The 21,591-nt window shown below is 37.3% G+C and overlaps 1 protein-coding gene across 1 annotated transcript in view; it reads right to left on the bottom strand.

Moving 5' to 3' along the window:
• The window catches only part of LOC140237708 (myc box-dependent-interacting protein 1-like), a 47,680-nt gene that overhangs the window by 12,175 nt on the left and 13,914 nt on the right, over positions 1 to 21,591 (bottom strand). Inside the window, exons 2-5 of the mRNA XM_072317629.1 lie at positions 18,972 to 19,107; positions 11,903 to 11,997; positions 5,661 to 5,756; positions 2,927 to 3,025 (exon numbers count right to left, since the gene is read on the bottom strand). Of these exons, the coding sequence (XP_072173730.1) occupies positions 2,927 to 3,025; positions 5,661 to 5,756; positions 11,903 to 11,997; positions 18,972 to 19,107 (426 nt within the window). The remainder of the gene's footprint in view (positions 1 to 2,926; positions 3,026 to 5,660; positions 5,757 to 11,902; positions 11,998 to 18,971; positions 19,108 to 21,591) is intronic.

Genomic DNA, 21,591 nt, shown 5'->3' with positions numbered 1-21,591 from the left:
TTGCTTCCTAGTGCTGAAATTTGAGTGGATGTTATCGCTTGATAGGCTTGCAAGAAATAAAACAAAAATGTCCTCTTAGAACAAGCACACAAAATTGAATCAAGCTGAAATGCAAGTGTATGCTTGCCCGATGTACTACACATCTGCAAACTTCATTGTGAAATATCATTAATAATTCACAATAAGCATTATTGCGTATTGTAATAAAGATTTTTTTTTTTCACAGGAGAAAAAATGATGGGAGATCTGTTTTCTTTGTGCTTCTAATCTACATTAACCACCTGTCACCACCTTCTGTATCATTTGTCATGATTGTTGTCAAGTGATTTACAAAAGCAGGGATCATATACAGTGCTGATTATCATTTAGAATTCTACTTTGTAGAAATGAGTCATTTTTACAAATTTGGATGCCTACTCCCTCTTTTTTTTTTCTTCTCTTGACAAAGTATAACATGGGTAAAAGTCACTGCTATCATTTTAGTTCATTTCAAAGACAGAGTAATTTCATTAACTTTACATACATTAAAAGGTAAGAAGTTGGTAATATCAGGTTACTGTACAATGAGGAATGTTCGCGTGCATTTTAATTTCGCAAATTTCGCGAGAGCCAAGATCCGCAAAATTAAAATGCACATGAAAGTTCTTGTCTACGCTATACGCATTGAATATTAGAGACAACTCGCAAAATTTTATGCTGCGAAAAAGGCCATCGGCTCCAATTCACGAAAATTTCATGCAGCGAAAATCTCGTGTTTTACAGTATATCATTATGTCCATGGTATTGTCAACAGAGAACATCATTCTGTTATTGCTCCTAAGAGAATAAATAGTTTTTCACTTTCCACAAAAAGATATCGCAAAAAAAAAAAAAAAAAAATGATATGTTTTCTCCAAATGATTATTCATGTCCTGCTGTATTAAGAGACAAGGAATTATGTATACACAACACATTATTTCTCCTTTTGTGTATTACTTGACAACAAGCTTGCAATCTATCATGTGTATTTTCTAAAAACTTTCCCTGTGCATGTGCAGAAGCCCAGTCACGCTCTGGGCCCGTGTTCACATGACAGCTGCATCAGCAAGTTACAATTATGGTTACCTTGGCAACGAGTGAGGCGACAAAAGGATGTGTGCATTTCAGGCTCCATGGGAGCACCAATCTATTCCATGAGCCTCTTTACTAAATGTAGCCCAAGAGCATACATACTGTACATGATGATACTTTGTTTTCAATTCCAATGAACTCACGAGTCCAATTCCCATTTTTAATGATTGTATGATTGTGCCTTTCATGCAAGTCCTCAGAATTTTTGTTGATGTTGTTATTTATTGTGTCTTTTTTTGTGGTCTTTTTCTTAATAGTTTTTTCTTTCTTTTTTTTTTTTAGTTTTCATAGGAAGGAGCAATCAGGCGAAGTCAACTTCTTGCCTAAGAATTCTTTGTTATTTGTACTTCAGGTATCAAAACATCCTGTGATGAATACTGTATTCAACTCTCAACTGAAAGGAAATATTTTCCACGCAGAAGTAAAGGTTCAAAAATGGAAGCTTGCCATTTTCTCCTTCCTAATGGCTAAATATACATTTATGCATGGTCCTAAATATTCTTTATTCTTCTAGTTTATAGCTTGAAGTTTATTCCCCTTTCCTTCATAATGCCTGAGCAAAATCCAGGAAATATGGGAGAAAACATCTGCAGAAAATTAACTAGGTAGTAAACTTGTAATACATCAATATTCTCTGCATTGACAATAGCACACAGAAAAAGCTTTCATTTATTGAATTTTTGCCAACTATTGCCGTATTTGTGATAAAAATTTTTCAATGACAGAAATCCGGAAACCGCTTTTAAGTGGCTGCCAAAAGTGACAGGATGGACAGGTTCTCCTAACACATATCTTGACACGTGAGAATATCTACCAGATGAGGATTGGCATCACTCCAGAGAGTTACTGCCCAATAAATGACATTTAATCACAAAGGGGAGGGGGAAGGTGATATGGTGACCTGTCTCAGTGCTTGATACATTGTAAGCACCACAGGGACCAAATATTATCCTATTATGACTGATCTAACTTTTTATGCATTCTGTAAGTATTCTTACAAGGGAGATACATGTATTCGCTCTTTTTTTTCACTCAATGCTACAGTTAAAGAAAATTATGTTATTACAAAACTTTTACAAATCATATCACAGAACACAGCTGAAGTACAATCCACATGAAAAAAAAAAAAATGCTCTGAATATGACATCACAGAATACATGTCATTTTCCTTCGTCAAATGAAAACACTCTGGAATGAAATACAGCACTCAAGCTCACAATGAATTTCACTTCCACATAGAATACCTAAACAGGGTATAGGAAATAAGTGCTCGTCTAAAAGAAAACATACTGCAAGTCTTGACGAACTATTCAGCAGCTTGTCATATAAACAAGCCATATCACCAGCTCTAACAACCTAGGTGATAATGGTCATTCTTTTCTTGGAAACCATTAAGCTCTTAGGGGACATAAACTGGATTTTTAAGTACTGTCATAACACAGAAATAGAAATACAGGCGTCATTTCCTATACCTTCTATGTCTGGCTGCTGTGAATATGAGTGAAGTGCACATGCTATATAGAGTATGAATAATACTCCGAAGAAACTATAAACGTCATGTATTCCATTCTACAAAGTTTTTATTATCATCTTAAGAAAGTAATCAAACCACTGTAATAAAAACCTCTACTACGTATCTCAGTCACACCTGAAAGAGCAAAGAAATATATTGCATATACACATAGTAAAAGAGAGGCTAAATACTGTCCTTGTTACCTAAATGGATGGTGAATTATAATACTGTGGCATTATGTATTGAAAGGTGATTCTTTGATCATTGAAGGTTGCAAAACAATTCATTCCTTCTGCCTTTTACCTTCGTATATTTCTGATCATCCTTCTTCTTTGAAGCTTCCAGGTTGTGCCTTGCGCTGTCATAGTCTATTAACTTTCTTCCGCGCTTTTCCATTCGTTTCTAAAAAGGAGAAAATTGTGTCACAGCAGGAAATGGTTGGTAAAAAGATTGAGCACAAACTCAAATTAAACTACATGCACTTTTGAATTGCAGAGTAATAGAAAAAAATGATCCCAATCTAACCAGACTGGCAGAATCCCTCCACAAAATTAATTACTGTTTGAAATCTTCTGGTTCATAAACACATACATGTACTTAAAAGTCAGAATTTTGCATTCATCAAAATGATGGCAGTGATCCAAGTTCAGCACTGTCACGATATACTGACAAATTTAAGGGACCCCTCTGTTATCAAAAGCAATTAAGCACATACATGCAAATACATGTACGAGACACTCGCCTTAACAGCGGCCTTGCTTATATAGACTGCTTGCCCTTGCATTTGCATTTTGCATTTTGAATGACATGTTGAATCCCTTTCTTCTCTTTCTGGAAAAATAAATAACTTAAATTATCAAACATCTGTTACATCACTTGCAGTCTAATTGATATTGGACTACTTTTATACAGGAAGGATAAAGTTTTACAGAAAACATTACAACAACAGACTGCAAATATTATCATAAAAATCAAGTCTTTAATCACAAGTAAAAATGTACAATACTCATTTACACTCCCTGAGACTGCCCAATCAAAGCAATTAAGAAAGCAGAGTCCACAGGACTACACTACAATTAAACTGTGCAGTCTTGCTGAAATTTTGTAGATGTTTTGCAGCTGATCCCACACTGATACCATGAACTTGATATGAATTTCTACCAAAAAAAAACACAAAGACAGTCAAGCAAATTTCTCACATAAGGGGCACTCAACCTTTGTAAATGCACATAAATATATAATCTTGAATGATCGCATGTCTTAAAGGGATAGTATAGTTTTGGTTGAGATGGGGGTTCAGATTTTAACTTTTTGCAAGATAATTTGAAACCGCTTACTTAAAATACTAAAGAGCATACAATTCCACGAAAAATTAAAAGCTATTTTTTATGAAAATTGGTTTTGAATTGGATGAGATCCCCAGAAGCAAAACAAAGTAATCCAAATAAAAGGTGGGACCCAACTTTTATTTGGACCACTTTGTTTTTTATAATATCTCAGCCATTTCAAAACCTATTTTCATCAAACTTTTCAATCCTCCTAGAATTGTATGCTCTTTAATATATCAAATAAGCAGTTTGTAATTATCTTGCAGAAACTAAAAATCAGAATCCCAATCTCGACCAAAACTACACCATTCCTTTAATGAGGGCAAACATTTGAATCCTATATAAAAGACTTTACCCAATGTTGCACAAGCCAATATCAGCCTTATGAGCATACTGCCTAGAAGCGCTGGGATAAAGGGAAGTTGGCTGAATGATAATGTACCCCTTCCATACATCACACTGCAAAGACTCTTGACAGCCAGTTTTCCACAGGGTGCCCTGCTGTGGCCCACTAAAGGTCTCCTGACTCATCTTTTCCCTTCTCCATTCCCTCCTCCCCCACCCCACTCCCCATCCTTCACCCCTCCCCCATCACCCACCCCCAAAGAAAAAGACATTGCTGGGCAACTTGCTTTCTATATTAGTAATTACAAACACTTCATATAACAATGACGAACTTTCAATAAGTTAACATTCTGATGAAAAGCGTTTTACCACTATTATGTTCAACGTGACAAACGTATCATCTGATATTTAACAAACTGCTTATGTGTACATGCAACACTTTTAGAGTGTACATGAAATAAAAATCTGCCAACATCATCTGCAAAATGTTCACGATTGCCATGAATCAACTGTTGCTACATGGCTTCAACATCTGTGTCGTCACTCACTGAAATACATGACCCCTCTTCTCTTAACAATTCCCCATCATGTTTTGCAGATCGGGGTAATATTTCTTTTTAAAATCTTCTTAAACCCCTTAAAATATCAGATAGTTTGGTTACGAGGACACATACTTCCTTACATTTCCTTGCCGTGTGATTGTGAGTTGAGTAGTACGTTCTTAACTCCCAACATACAAACTATCAGTCACCCTCCATGAAGGCAGCCCGTAGCCAGAGAACCCTCACACCCACCTACGTTGGCTCTCATGCTGGGTTTGGCCAGGGGCTCGGCACCTGCTTGGAATGGTTCCAGGCGCCTCCATTCTCCCACAGACCCTACTCACTCCTCCCTCTTGCTCTTCAGTCACAGGAAGCGACGTGTTCATCACTATTTTAATGTCATTTTGCCTTTTATATCACATCGATATCATCACTTTATATCCATGAGCTACGCACTGGAAGTAACAAATACACGAACTTACAACTACATGTCTCCAATCAAAATAAACTCATGTTTTCTTATTGTACTCTGTCCCCCCCCCCCCAAACAACAACAGACAAGTAAGCATGTACACACAAGCCATAGATAGTGAGAAAAAATATTTTTCTATAACAACAAAGGAAAAAGACCTGCCCGAAACCACTAAATGCATGCACACACAATGCTCCTGATTAGTCTGAGCTGAACAAATCTACAAATCTACAGCATAGTTTGTGGTTCTTGACTGACTGCTGCACTTTTCACTGGCAACAGTGAATACCTATGACAATGTTATGCAATTTTCCAGCTCTTCCGCCTTCATTGTCCTTCCTGACACTTACTTTGACCTCCGGGAACTTGGCCTGGTAAGACATCAGCGGGTTCATGATCTGGTCTACAAGCTTCCTCTGGTAGTCGTCCCATAGTAGGTCCAGGGTCTGTGAGCATAAACATGGCAGAAACAGCATAGTCTTTAATTCTCAATTAAACAAACAAAAAATAAAAGACAAAAAAAGCAAACAAACAAACAAACAGATAGTAAGGAGTGCTACTAAGCTTCATTCTAGCTACATTCAATCATTTCCTCAATGCAGCACTGTTCTTGAAACAGCTAGCATTTAATCGTTTTTGACAAGAGAATATTTTGTGCAATTACCTGAAACAATAGCAATTATGTAGCAAAATTTCAAAACTTTAAATGTATTTGGAAAAATAATACATTCTGAGCTGCAAAGGGGACATTGTAAAATTTATGTCCTTATGCATACGCTCTCATCAAAGAAGTCAAATCATCAAAAAATGCAGTGTGTGTGTGTGTGTTTTCATATATAATGCATAGAGTACTAGTATTGCACAAGAAATTGTTGCATGTAATTATGAGATTCTACGAGTATTCCTGAGTGATGGTTTATTGATATTTCATCTTTCATCCATTTTTTCTCTGAGCTTAAACGGTAGTGTCCCTGCCTTTATTGAATACAGTATCAAGGTATTTCTTATAAGATAGATAGAGCACTTCACTGAATATCAAAGGGCCTAAATGAATGAAACCTACGATGTCAAATATCACAAAGAACCAAGAATGCAGGACAAACAAACAAACAAACAAAAAAAGGGTACATAGTTAGATTACATGTCCTGTATCACATAACCACTGACAGCTACATACAGGATACTGTACGAGCTGAAATTTTCGCGTACAGATATTTTCGCGAATTGGTCCTTCGAGGACATTTTCGCGTGTTGTTAATTTCGCGGTTGCGAGGGTCTAACTGAACTTACTTATTTGCGAGTTGTTATTTTCGCGTGTTGTTATTTTCGCGATTCAAAGGCGATTCGCGAAATTCGCGAAAATAAAACCACCGCGAAAATTTCAGCTCGTACAGTATACAGTTGTACATCATATCATAACAGAATTGTTGTGAATTCACAAGAGGACATAATATGAAAGTAGATCACAAAAAAAAAACCCAAAAGAAGTCTTAGTCACAATAAAGGTCAGGAACTGTGAATATTCCATTCGACAAATATAAACTCATAAACATCTTTTTAACTCAAGTTATCAACAGAAATAACACAGGTCTGCATAATTATGTATGTATGCTGTTTTCTTTGTACATCCACGGATTTACAGTCACTCCAGTGCCCTTGCACTGCTAATGAACACAGTGCACGGTTTTGTTTTAATGCACACTATGAATGCACTTCCTCCCAATCAAACACATGCAAATACGCTGTACACCCATGATAAGCTATCTTGTATTCTATATCCTTTAATCTATCAAAGCCTTCATCTCCTTGCATCCATACATTTCCATTAAAGCAGCTGGGAACATGATTCCTGCATCGGAATAGATTGTATCAGTGACATTTTGGTTTGCTGCATTAAGAAAGCACCCTCTGACTTTTTTTTTTCTTTTCTTTTCTTTACATCAGTAAGTGACAGGGTGTGGGTGTGTGTGTGTGTGGGGGGGGGGGGGAACAAAGGATATCTACAATGTACATTCTTTCTATTTGTAAAACCACTCATGAGATATTCTTATGGCAGCTGTGTTGTATATGAAACTGTATTACACTAGTTGACTTGTTCTGCATCCATAACATCCACACAGTTTATCAGTTCATTAATGCAACTCAGTCCAAAACAACTTTTTATTTCAATATCATATAATCATGTTGACAGACTTTCAAATAACTTTGGCTATTCAATAATTTTGGTAAAAAGTTTGAAAAATCCCTTATAATCCCTTGTGGATCTGTGACTTAAAGCACTATATTATGAGTGCTGCTGGCCATCTCACAATCTTTAATTCTGTTAGGCAGACTTCCACTGTTTGCTGTGCCTACTCACTTCACATTCAATGCTGTTTAACTAGTTGACACATGCAACCACCTGTAGAGTGTGTTTGTGCATGTCAAAATAAGCACAGCGGTTGATACTAATACGAGTTTTACCATTGTTAGTTCAGTAATTTTGACTGCTGGGCCACCTGCCTGTGATGTGTACAGTCACTACTAAAAATAATCCATGTGGCAAAACTAAATATAATCTTTGGCACAATCTAGTGTAATCCACAGCAAAATGGATAAATCCTTTTGTTATTGTTAAAATGCTATCTGAGGGATTCAAAATTTTGAACCGAGAATGATAATGACTATTTAAACCATATCCGAGAGTGTACACTTGGGGGGAAAAAAAATCCCAAGGACAGAGATAATAACTGATATGCGTCAGAGTGAATCACAATCCATTCACCCCAGGTTTTGCTTAGTAGTCAGTCACACACGCACAAGAGCAATAGAAACTAAATCTCGAAAGCACCTCCTACCAATCCAAAACTTTCCTATGACCAACATTACAGCATGTACATGTATGCTGTAAATGCCTTACACACAAGCAAACATAAATCCATATTTCTACTCAATACAATGCGTAGGACATTTGTAACACAATGTTGAGAATTTGAACCCACAACAATTACTGCATAGGATATAGAGAATGACATTTTTCCCTGTTTATCCACATTCCTTAAATTATAGGATATGTGCACAATACATGTTACAATAATTTTCTGTGTGTATACCACATGGACTTTGTGATGACAACGAATGCATTCATTCTTGCCCCAGTGAATTCATGTCACTATCAGACTGCAAGCTTTTGATGACTCTCAACCACCTCTTCATCTATTATCACACACTAACAATAGGCAAGAATCTGACATGAAATCTGATAGCGTTACTTGTATGGAAAGATAGCACAGTCATATCTTTTGCTAGTATCCCACTCCTTGCAGTTCTCAAAATAGGCTAACTGTTGCCTCCAGCTCCCCTTAAAAGCATTACTTGGGAAATATTTTTACTGCGAAAAATCAGAATTGCATGATTCTACATGTTACAAGCGTGTCTCACATCATGAAAAACTGGAGCTATCCAAAATGCTATGGTTTAAAACTAAATGCTACAATCAACAAAAAGTGTCAAAATGTGAGAGAATGAAATTACCCTTACTTATGTTTCCAATAGCTGGCAGTGGTGAGAGACCATCAAGATAATGGTTTGATTGGCACGAGAATCTTGGTCATAGATATCTTGATTGTGAAAACGTAATTTCAAACACTTTTCAAACTTTGTTATGTTTGAAACTTTGGTATTCTCACTACATTTAGTCAATCAAATATGCACCATTGCAAACTTTGCAAGTCAGACCCATGTTTCTGGGTTCCCTGGCCAGTGGGGCTCTGCCAAATGAAAACATCATACAGAAGCTCTAAAATTATTGTGTCAGACCTCTTCTTCTAAACCAGGACCTGAATGAGATTTACTGGAAAGGAAATTTAAAAGATACTTTTAATAACAGAGCCCTGCCAAATTTATGCACAATGTACATCACATTGCAAGTAATATCTGAATGTATGCAATGCCAGATCTCACTATCTGCAAAAATGGCAGTTAACTGGTGTAGTACTATTTGTTGAATGCTTTAATTGTGACACACCACTATATTCAAACCTTCACGATGTGCATACTGTTGTATTTCACTGTCACTGTACATTCATTTTCCAAAGATTTACTGGAATGATTAACAGCAGGATGCATTGCTACGTCAGTCGCTACTGACTTATTGCTAGTTAGGGCAAGCTCAACAATGCTACGTCAGTAGGCGAACGCTGGTAATGGAAACATCACACAGAAGCTGATGTTAATGGAAACATCATACAGAAGCTGTTTGTTTTAATAGCTTCTTTGAAGGTTAACAGGGAAGTGTGCCAATAATGCAAGTAGTGATGCAAAACACACTATTGTAAACAGACTTTTAATGACCATAGCAATGAGGTCAAACTATGACCTACTTAAAGAGAGAGGTTATTAGATCTTACTTTCCTCGACAAGTCATTAGCTTCTGTAACATAACTCTATCCATCACCCCATGAAAAGATACAAACAAATTATGATAATGGTACTGAGCTTGCATACATATTAAGGGGTTTTTCATTCTTGTACAACTCTTTTCAGTGGTATGAATGACTCAATTACCTTTTGTATGATTTATTCCTTCCCTAATCATGACACCTTGACAAAATATAAGAGGGGATTTCTTTGTTGATCTTTTTTCTCTCTTTTTCTTTGTTTGCTTTTTGTGGAGAGTATATGTCAGTGTGTACCTTCGAAACAACTGTCATGGAGTTTTGGGATGAATCCTAGCCCAGATATTTCATCCAGGCCAGGAAAGATGTGTCATTCATGTATAAATAGCTCATTTTTTTTTTGTTCTTCATTGCTTTTTTTCCCTCTCCTCTTTCTGTTCTCTTCCACTAAAATCCTCCCACCCAAAGGATTTAACTGTTCAGCCCTACCTATGCTCCCAGATTGCAGGCACAACACAGTAACCACAAGAACAACCACACTGGAGGACTGCATCACAACTGCACTACAGACATGACTCCCAATGCCAGAGATGCGTCCAGTCTGATACTGGACTTTGAACAACTCTGACTCATAATTGGGTTGGACACATAGGTATCACTAATAATTTCTGAATTTTATGTAAAGTGGATGGGGATTCGTGTTTGTCTCTACCTCCAGAGCTTATCAGAACAGTATTTCACTGCACTCATTTCATATATGTTTACATGTAAGAAGCAAGGCATCTGTTGTGGGTACTAAGAGTGTCATGTGAACATGTGCTCAAATGCACTGCTGGCATGACTTCTTACAGATTAAATATGAACTGCAACATAAATAAAGTTGCTAACATGATGAAAGAAAAAACAGAACAAACAAACAGAACCCAACTAGCAAAATTAATGATGAAATTCACTGCCATTAGACAGATATGAGAAGAATTATTGATACACATTTTGAAGCCTAGTAATCATAAATATTCTCATTCTTTTTTTGCGCCCTGCACAGAATGTGTAGATTCTGTACAATCATAATACAAGTCTGCAGATTACAGGTCAAGACAAACAAGTTGTAAAATTTCTATAGAAATTATAAATTGCTACATGTTCTTTCACAGGTGTTGTGCCCTTTGTCAGCCAACAGGTGTGAATAGTACAATTCTTTTCTCTCCTCCAGCCATCTAGGGAAATTGACAGTCTTCTGAGCTCTTACTATCTATAATAAGTGAATGATGCACAAAATTCCCTTCTAGTATTAACTGTCTGATGAGGTCTGAGAACTGAAATCTGGAGAAAAAAAAAAACACCATCCCAACTTATACAGGGTGGCCCAAAAAGAACGGAACACCTAAGATCTTTAAATACAGCAATATTGTTGCAAATATGTCATTACTTTGCATACTATTGGAAAGGCCATTCTTTTTCCAATAGAATGACACCAAATTCTTTAATTTTGGTTAGTGCGTTATGATTTTAGGACCATTTTTGTGAACCCTTGCAATTTTCAAAATGTGATCATTTTACACACTCAGAGATACCGAAATTAGCGATAATTCGGCTTGCCATAGATCCAGTAGCGTTCACAATGTGTAGAATGTGGTTGTCATTGTCCGTTACCATTGTGAATGAGACGACCTGACAACAGTAACACCATCTGCCCAACATTCCACACATTGTGAACGCTACTGGTTCTATGACAAGCCGAATTCTCGCTGGTTTCGGTATCTCTGAGTGCAAAATCCTCACATTTTGAAAATTGCAAGGGTTGACAAAAATGGTCCTAAAATCATAACGCATTAACCAAAATTAAAGAACTTGGTGTCATTATATGGGAAAAGGTATGGCCTTTCCAATAGTTTATGCAAAATAGTGACATATTTGCAACAGTATAGCTAAAATTGAAGATCTTAGGTGTTCCGTTCTTTTTGGGCCACCCTGTATTCTATTGGTTATTTCACTGATGATATCATCGAGACACTCTTTTCATTTTCGTGTACCTTCAAAACGCTCATTTATTCAGGATACCATACCAATAGCTTACAGTGTGTGAAATACTTGGTACCATGGTAATGGTTATGTATGGTTATTTCAGTGTGCAACTGTGTGGCCCTGTGGCCTTAGTGTTTTAATGGTGTGTGGGCAGAAAAACATGGAAACCCAAAAGGGGGACGGGGTGTTACCTCTCTGATGTTGGCCAACTGTTCCTGCCCCTGCCACTCTGATTCATAGGTGGATTCCATCGCCTCATACAGTGCCCTGCTCGCCTGACTCATGGCTGCAGAGAAATGAATAAGATTATCAGAAGCAGGAAAGAGGCAGACAGACAGACAGACAGACAGACAGATAGACAGATGGGCAAACAGGGCCAGAGATAAGCAGTGGGGAGTGGGGGAGAGAAACAGAAAATAAAAATCAAGCGATTAAAACAGAGGGTGAGGGAAAGTAAAAACAGAGAGACAAGAGGCTTATCAAAGGTGCAATAAATGCAGGGCATTCAAAACAAAAATGGAGGGTGCAACCACACATACAAAGGTGAATCAAGGTATAAAGCACATAAGATGGCAATTGCAAATCCAGAGTGAACATGTGATGTTGAAAAGACAGGTAAAATGAGGAAGCCCACAATAACAGAAGTTATGAATAGATGGGAGTTTCAGAAGGTGAAGATGACAGAAAATAAGAATAAGTCAATGTGTGATGAAGAGACCGTGATGATGTAATTCATCAGTAGGCATAGGTTGGATGTGTGAATTAGATTTAGTTCAAGAGAAAATGACAACAAACATAAACAGGAGAGCCGGTGAAGATAAATGTCAGCAAAAGAAGGAGATGAGATAAGAAATAATAAAATTTTAGGAGGAAACGGGGTAAGGAAGGAATATGTATAAGGAGAGACACACAAGGAATATGTAAGAGAGAGGGATGAAAAAAGGAAAAGAGAGAGAAAATTAATCACATTACTAAATCACCCTGATAGCTTAAAAGGTCACAAAAAGTAATGAATCCCCCTAGAAACATTAAGAGTGAACACATGACAAGCATCCTGTAATGTGAACCTCTTATAAAATCAAAGTGAACCGCAACATGGGAACATTCTTGAAACAATGGATCTGTAAACAATCCTATAATACCTTTTGATAATACTATTACACTACGATGAAGCTGGAGCTGGGAATATTCAAACAACACCAGCAAGGACAGTGTACACAATATCTGACACCCAAACCATGTTAATGGAACATTTGGGAGAAATTATCAGTTTCATTTTTTTCATTTCAAAAACTTAAGTCAAGGTAAAGACTTGAACCTATCACTTGACATGATGTGATGTGTTTTTTCAGACGCCGATTAATTAAATCTACACACTGTACATTGCAGTTCATATTATATAAAAACTAGCCACAGAGGTAGAAGCAGACCAGCAGGAAAGATAAAGTTTCACACTTGCAATCTATACACTTTAATATTTATGGGCATGTTTCCTTTCTTAACTTGTTTAGAGTTACAAAGTGTTAAAACACTGAAATTTGTCTCTTTGCTGATCATTTTTCTATTGGGCACATACAACACTCCATACAAAAGCTGTATGTCACAGTCTTCTTAGCCTGTCAATCAATCAATTAAACTCTCAGTTAGCATGCAAGAGTACTTCACCCTGTGAAAGTTAACAGAAGGTCAGGCTAACCTCCACCTTCTAACAATCATGTTGTGGGGGTCAAACCATTCAGCATGCAAACCATGACTGTACAAACATCCATTTGAGAAATATGATTCTAATTTAATTAATAATTCTAAGGACAAGACTTAAAATTTGTTTCTACAATGTAAAACTGTTAATACAGGATTCCTTTTGTAAGTCTGAAACCCTTGAAGACAACAACAAACAAATCACATACACTAGCTTCCAGCAGTCAGCAAACCTGGCTACATCAATCAAATGGTAATTACGTGAGTGATTATTCCTCCTGACCCACTGTAACAAGGTGCTGTCACTTTAACTAGCAAACCTTCATGTGCACACACACACACACACACACACACACACACACATGTTGTATACATGGTAGATCTGTATATCAAGTGAGCGCAGAATCGTTCTACTCACTATCAGTTTACCGCAATACTTGGACAAGGCTTAGTAGGTTAAGCTTCTGGATTGCCCACCAGACAGCATCTTCCATTTGAGCATCCTCTTCACTTGATACGATGTATTGCTACTGAACATTTCAAGCAGCTGCCCACAAAATTGAAATTGCTTCATCAATTCTATTCTTGACACAGATTTGTTTTGGAGCACTTAGCCAATGCAATAATGATTATACAGGTGACTCCTGCAATAACACAAAGTCCTCAACAGGACCAGCTGTCTTCTTTTCCCATGTCAAAATTTTGTAATAATCGAACAAATTGAGTACCTGGTATATAAAGATAAACAAATGTAAAGACAATGATTTTAAAATCTACATGTATGTCAATTTTTACTTCACTGTAACAAAATTTATCTAAATAACCATACTTATTGTCACAGGGTGCACTGTACGCTACCTTGGTAAACAACTTCCTCAATTTATCTGTGATATCATACATTTTTGTGCTTGCAAACCTGTAAAGCTCAAGCTAATGTTAATTTTGAAGCCATGTCACTCAAGCTGTATACTACTAGACCTGTAGGCACATCAAGTGTCACAGTGACCATCTGTGTAGAATGGTTACCATTCTACAATGACTACCACACTGCCCCTGCAGCAAAAAGCCATTAGTTAATTTTCATACACATTATAGCATTCGCCTTATGTAAACAGTGCCAACACCATGAAGCCTTTGATCAGATTCTAACCACAAGCATCAGCCAACTCCAGTTTCAATGGCTACATGCACAAGATACATGTATATGGTACATAATATGACACCTACTTAGAGCACTACATACATACATTAGGATGAATACAGTATGACATGGGGTCAGACACTTATGTAAAGAACTTTCAGTAGCTGTCATCAACTGGGTTTAGATTTAAAATAATGCAATTTTATAAACATTTGAGGAATGTGTGCGCCTGAATGGATGAATATATAGCTGGATGCAATGATATTTAGGGCAACCATACAAATTTAATTCACCGTTTACCGTGTGGTTTACAGTCAATGCATTAATTCAATTGTAGTGGTGTACCATGACTTCTAATTAGAGTCAAAATGGATGTTACAACTATGCAGAAAGGTCATCCCTCTAGTAGGGCCAGTTTTAAGGTTTCCAGTGAGTAAAACTTTCTGTACAGGTAGAATGTGCTGCTGGTAACACAGTCTCCACATGTCTATGTACATTTAGCATACTACAGTGTATACAATCTCCACATCCACTCACCATATTGCATGATTATATTCTTCAATGTATGAACATTGGGTGCACATTTGCATATCATACAATGTAGATCTATTGTATGATTATTGGGCTTTAATACCCATTAATAGAGGGACATTAATTGTGCTGGGGTACATGAAATTGCAAGGCAAATTTCACAGCATAGATCTTCACTTTGAATGCTAACATAATGTCAAGTATGTTTTGCTCGTTTATTAATTTAATGAAATAAATTTCACCTACTGATAATACAAAAGTCTATCCTGCACGCTCCTGTCAAGCCAATTTTATCACTTTTCTGCTTAATTCTCTATATCATTCAAGTATATTTTTAAAATAAATCCATATGTTAGATTAGCACCCGGATATGCCCAGTCGAGTAATTTCTGTTTTTATTTTTAATCAGTCTTTGTGCGCAAATTTCTATTCACACATCTCCATGTCTTTACGATTACAGGTTCAAAGGTTCATATAAAACAGTAATGCCTCTACCGTATATACTTGAACCTCCTTGGTCCTGCCAATTCTCCATGGAGGAAAGATCTACAATCTTACAATACATTTTGAAGGTTACATATTATCCATATGATTTGTCTTAATTAGCCCAAGGCATTTTTTTCTGGAGAACTTTTGACAATGATAGCAGATAACATGGATAACAGGATTAAATGACAACTTGAGTCATTCTAAACTTGTTCGATTTGAAGGATGTGATATGCTATAAGATGCAAGGTCTGTGCACTACAATAGGAGTGTGTGTCTCATCGTGTAAACAGGACAATATCAAGACTGTTATCACAATAATTTGATCGAAGATAAATGGTGTTTGCTTTGTAGATGATGAGGCATGTTTCCACATGCCTACTCACAGAATTTTTTTCTTTCCTATTTATAAGGGAATACTCCTTGTCATATCTACTTGTTAACCATAGGGTATGCATATTTTTCTTTTTCATTTAAAAAACACACACACCATATTATATCATTACAAAAGTTAGAGAAAAGACAGATTGCAGATTTTTTTTTTTTATATCTAGGATAAACATAGCACTAGCTTCACTTAAATGCTTTAAATGTCTGTTGGATGTTGTAAGCAGTCCGAACTCCATTAAATTCTATATGAAGATCATTACTGATATTACAGTAACTCTGACAGCAATTTTCTTTGTGTGACGGTGATCCACGCACGTTAGAGCATGTCTTCATACTACATTGTGGACTTCACGGAAACAGATGAAATAGACATAGTGTCATCCCTATGGATGAGCAGTGACAAGAAGAAATGCCAGTTGCTTCCATTAAAGGTAGGGAATCCCATTTGCATGCCTCAAATGAAGAGTTGTATAAATACAGTGGTATGTTGAAGAGAGTATCATTTTAGAAACTCCCATAAAGTATTGAAAGTAGAAGGTAACATTTAGTACATTTTTATTGACCATTAGATTTTGAATTGAATTTTTTTCGGGGCTCACCGTAAATTCCAGTACATTACTAGGCTACCTTTGCAGACCCATACACTGCATGTGTGTCCATCATGTATATTTTGTGAAAAAAGTTCATCAAAACTTACAAAACATTTCTATATATACATTCTTGCCACACACTCTATAATAGATATGTTATTACATCAGCTCTTATATTTTTAGATTTGTGTTTATAGATAAAAAAATACATTAAAAAAAAGACTGCAACAAAAATGCTTAAGTGTGGCTGACACGCAGAACTACTGAGTAGTTGAGTTTTGTGCATTATTCAAATTGTAGATAACTGTTGACTTCCAAATTTCTCAGCAGTGGCCTAAACAAGTCCCCTGAGGTTCATATTTAATGTTTTGCTGCATTTTGGGAGGTCTGTAAAAGGTATCCCCTACCTTTAAGGGTACACAGGCCAAGCAAGCTGCAAAGCAGCATGAAAACCAAATGACATTTGGCTTTGGTTCAGTGTGGTCATCCAAAAGAATGGGAAAGCTGACCCCTTGCAAGATATGACCACGATGATAGTTCGGAGGAAGACAAAAATGCATCAGCCCTTTTAATAAAGGGAAGAGATTGCCGAAGGTGCCTGCATTTCTAGCTATTCCAAGCCTGTCAACTCCTACCACCTCGACCACTCGCCAGATCCCAACAACCCCTATGACCTCCACTGCCACTCGCCAGAATCCAACAACCCCTACGACCTCCACTGCACTTGCCAGAATCCAACAACCCCTAATACCTCCACTGCCACTCGTCCAGTCCCAACTCATTTGGCACAAACTTGGCTAATCAATCTTTGTATTAATCCAACGTCTTCAATACAGATGCTGGTGGATATCAAGCAACAAATGCACCAAAAAACGCCCTTGAAGCAAAGGATGGGGAATGCATGAAGGGTATACCTGAAGGAGTACTAAGGAGGAGGATGACAACTTCAAGCTTCCATGCACCTCCACAGAAGAGATTCTGCTTCTGGAAGACAAGTTGCTGGATGTGGCCTATAGGAAGAAGTTGGCAGTATTCCTGGGTGCCTTACGGACGACTCAAGAGATTCTAAGTTAAAACAGGATCCTCTGGAAAACCTTCAGCAACCAGTTTACTGCCCAGCTGAATTGGAAGGGGAAAGGCAACAAATTTGGAATCGGCTCTTTTACACAAGTATGAAAGTGGTTCGCAATGCACTAAACCATCCACCAGAAGCTATTAAAGATTCAGACTCCAATTGAATATAACTATGGATCAAGAGCAGATGGAAATTGGGAGATTCCATACCAGAGCATGTACAAGTGTATACAAGTGATCCAAAGACCAAGGTCAGAAACAGTCAAGAAGAAAAAAAAAAAATTATATATATATTTTTATATATGCACATGTAGGACAGTTCAGTGGAGGTCATTAAGTAGTAAATATTAATTTGCCATTGTAGATATAGTAAAGACAATTTCACGTTGAAGAGCTGTGTAAAGGATGACATTTAAAATCACATCCTAAACTAAACATTGTCATGATATGTATGGTACTTTCAGGACTGAAATTTGGACATTTAAAATCACATCCTAACCACATCCTAAACACACATCCTAAATAAACAAATGCAAACTAAACAAACAACCAAGTGTATTGCTTGAGGGAAGAACATTTAGTAAACATGTGGGGTTGATAAAGCATCGTCACGACATACATATTTCAGACATCAACGACAGCACTCATAATTTCGTCAAGACATCTTGACCATTATGTACACAAACCATGGAAAAAAATACCCTTTCATGACTAAATCATTTGTCTGTCCACTTTGCAACATCCCGACTTTTAGGTCTGCACAAACATGTGCTGCATGTTTCATTCAGAAAACTCTGTCACACGTAAGCAGTCACCCCTACATATCTGGTATAATGTAATCCTATTAATGCCCATTGTATCACAGTGACCTTGGTGTGGTAAAGTTGCTTTGTTTCCTCTGATAGGTTGTGACTTATTAATACAATGGCTTTTGGGGGTGGGGGATAAGGAATATTTCCAAAATTCTACTGAAATAGTTCAGCACATTAAAGGAAATTCTGTCCTGAAAGTAAAAATGAAAAATCAGATTTCCCCCCATATTTTCACTGATGTACATTTGTATTTCTCTGATTTTTCTTTTTTTCATACAAAGTAACATAACACCAGGATGGACTTTCCCTTTACGAAGCACAAACAGGGTTATTCCTACCATTAAAGCAGTACGGTACATCCATGTCACAGACATTTCATGAAGAATGTACAGCAAGACACACACAACGCATAGGGACTACATGTACATTTTTTATTATTAACACAGACTATGCTACATCAATTCTTGCTGCAGTGATGATGCTCTTTCTCAGTGATGTGAATCATATTTCTCATGATTTACTATAGTATCTCACAAACCTCTGACACATGTGACATAGTTCTTCAGCTCCTTGTACAGCTTGTTTGCAGCAGCCTGTTGGGTGTTGAAATTCTGGACGTAGTGTTCAAACAACTCATCCCGTGTCTCGTCCGCCTTGCCAAGTTTCTGTAAAACCTATGTCAGAAAAAGAAAGAAAGATAAGCAAACTTGTGTTAAAACAAGCTGATCAGGACATTCTTTGCTATACTTGTACAGTATACATGTGGCAGATTTCACAAATGCAAACTCCATGTGACCCGCTACAACAAAAGGATCCAAAAGTCGGGGAGGACAATTTTCTGAAAATGGCATGACATTATTCCCTTACTCTTCTCCTATAATTTCATATACAGTACAACTCACAAAATCACTCGGTTGTGGAGATATCAATGATTTTATTAGCGCATGTCCAGTGGTTGAGGAAATCAGAGTTTTGAGAAAAACGCCTTCAAAGTTTTTCCTCCGACGTTATCATGATCAAGGGGAGGCGAGACAGTTTTCACCGCTTGACAATAGAAGGTATGCTCCTATGTAGTGACCTCCGTGATGTTCATTCAAGCTTAGCGCCAGCGGTCTATGCACAACCAATCGGTAATCAGGATGCCAAGCACTGACCAATACGATCACTCCATCGTTGCTGGGGGCGGAGTCTAGCTGCGGCGCTAATTCCAAATCTTCGGACACGTTTCTGTTATGTTGAAAGTCAGAAAATCATGGCCCAGAAAAATGCTGATTTCTTGCCTGTCCTTAAATCATTTAGCTTCGAAATTTCAGCAGATGATAGACAAAACATCAGACAACGAAATTATGCCAAAAACAGAAATCTGATTGTTCTGAACAATTTTGATGATGTGACTTCAAACTCGATTTTCTCGGCTCAGCCACCAGCAACTTTAGGATCCTTTTGTTGTAGCGGGTCACCCATGGTACTGGAATTTCACAACAGTTTATTGCAAACTTCAGGGAACCATAAATCACAGTGCCACAGCTGCCATATTTCAAGCAATACATGTGTCTGGCCTCAAAAAATTCATAGCAAAATATTGAAACACTTAAATTTTCAAGTTTTCATCTGTCAAAATACACACACACACACACACACACACACACACACACACACACACACACACACAAGAAAAACACCAAAAACAAAAAACACACTATGCTCATAACTTCTTTCTACACTGACTCATCTCAAAATTTATAAACTGTGAGTCATTTCCTAGTTCCTTATTTACAAAACTGACACTATATTCTAAAGAAATATACATTGTAAGTTTCACTTTCAAAAGTGTTTGCTTATGATTGGGCTACTGTTCTACAAAGAATGTGAAATATGATATCAATACTTTATTCAGCAAATGCACTATAATTTCACATGCAAATTACAAACAGATGGAAACAATGTACTTTCACCATGTTAAAATCAGAATGTAGGTGGGATGAGGTATCATCAAAGTGATGATTTTCTTACAGCTCTTCCAATGTTGTTGTAAAATCAGGTTCCTTTCAAGATCAGGCAAGTGTCATGTACACACTTAGGATAGTACAGTATATACAGTACATGACAGTTAAAGTACACTGTACATCGATTCCCCTCCATTCTCTTACATACAGTACTGTATCCTTTTGACAAGTGACATGGTTTAAAGGGGATGGCTAGTACATTGTACCTGATCAGTGGGAATCAGTGGGAATGCTGGGGGATGATTGTTCCAATCCTTGTGGATTCATTTAAGAGTACATATCTGTTGTTGTGTGGAAATCATTTGCTTCAGAATGGTCTCATATTCAAGTAATGTGCAGCGACGGGGCGATCGTTAACAGCCCGTTAACGATCGCCCCGTCACTGTACAGGCATGCTAACCTGGAAACATTGGACTGCACATTGCTTCAATATGAGACCATTCTGAAGCAAATAATTTTCATACAACAATAGATAATGTACTCTTAAATGAATCCACAAGGATTGGAATGATCATACCCCAGCATTCCCACTGATTCCCACTAATCAGGTACTAGCCATCCCCTTTAAAGTAGAAGTGGTTTTACTCAAGTTTCACTATGTCGTTGTGGTTCATGAGCAATATACATGTAGGAGTAGGCCTATAGTTCTGAGACAAGAGACACAGCACAAGTGGGCAGTATCCTCCAAGTTAAAGCGTAATTGTAGATTTGAGCCACAAAGGCACATGACAAGTATAGTACCATAGAGACATTGGTTAGTACTGTGCTTGAAATTCTTTCCAGCATTCAAAGGTGTCATATACAATCTCTATTGCCGTATACACTATTTGGTGTCACACACGGGATGTATTACCATGTAGTTTCAATATTGAAAGTGGGAACAAAATCCCGTACGTTTACAAGGTACAAGTTTGTTGTTGTTGTTTTGTTTTTATGCCTCCGCCACGAAGTGGTGCCGGAGGCATTATGTTTTCGGGTTGTCCGTCCGTCCGTCCGTACGTCCGTACGTCCGTCCGCTTTCGTTTACGCGATAACTTGAGTAATATTCACTGGAATTTTACCAAACTTGGTCCAAGTATGAAGTATGATGGGGCAACGATTTGATAAGATTTTGGGTGAAATTGGCTAAAGGTCAAAGGTCAAGGTCAAATC

The sequence above is a fragment of the Diadema setosum genome, chromosome 14, assembly GCF_964275005.1.
Source record: "Diadema setosum chromosome 14, eeDiaSeto1, whole genome shotgun sequence".
Lineage (NCBI taxonomy): Eukaryota > Metazoa > Echinodermata > Echinoidea > Diadematoida > Diadematidae > Diadema > Diadema setosum.
The sequence above is the reverse complement of the archived record's forward strand: the minus strand, read 5'-3'. Positions and strand labels throughout refer to the sequence as shown.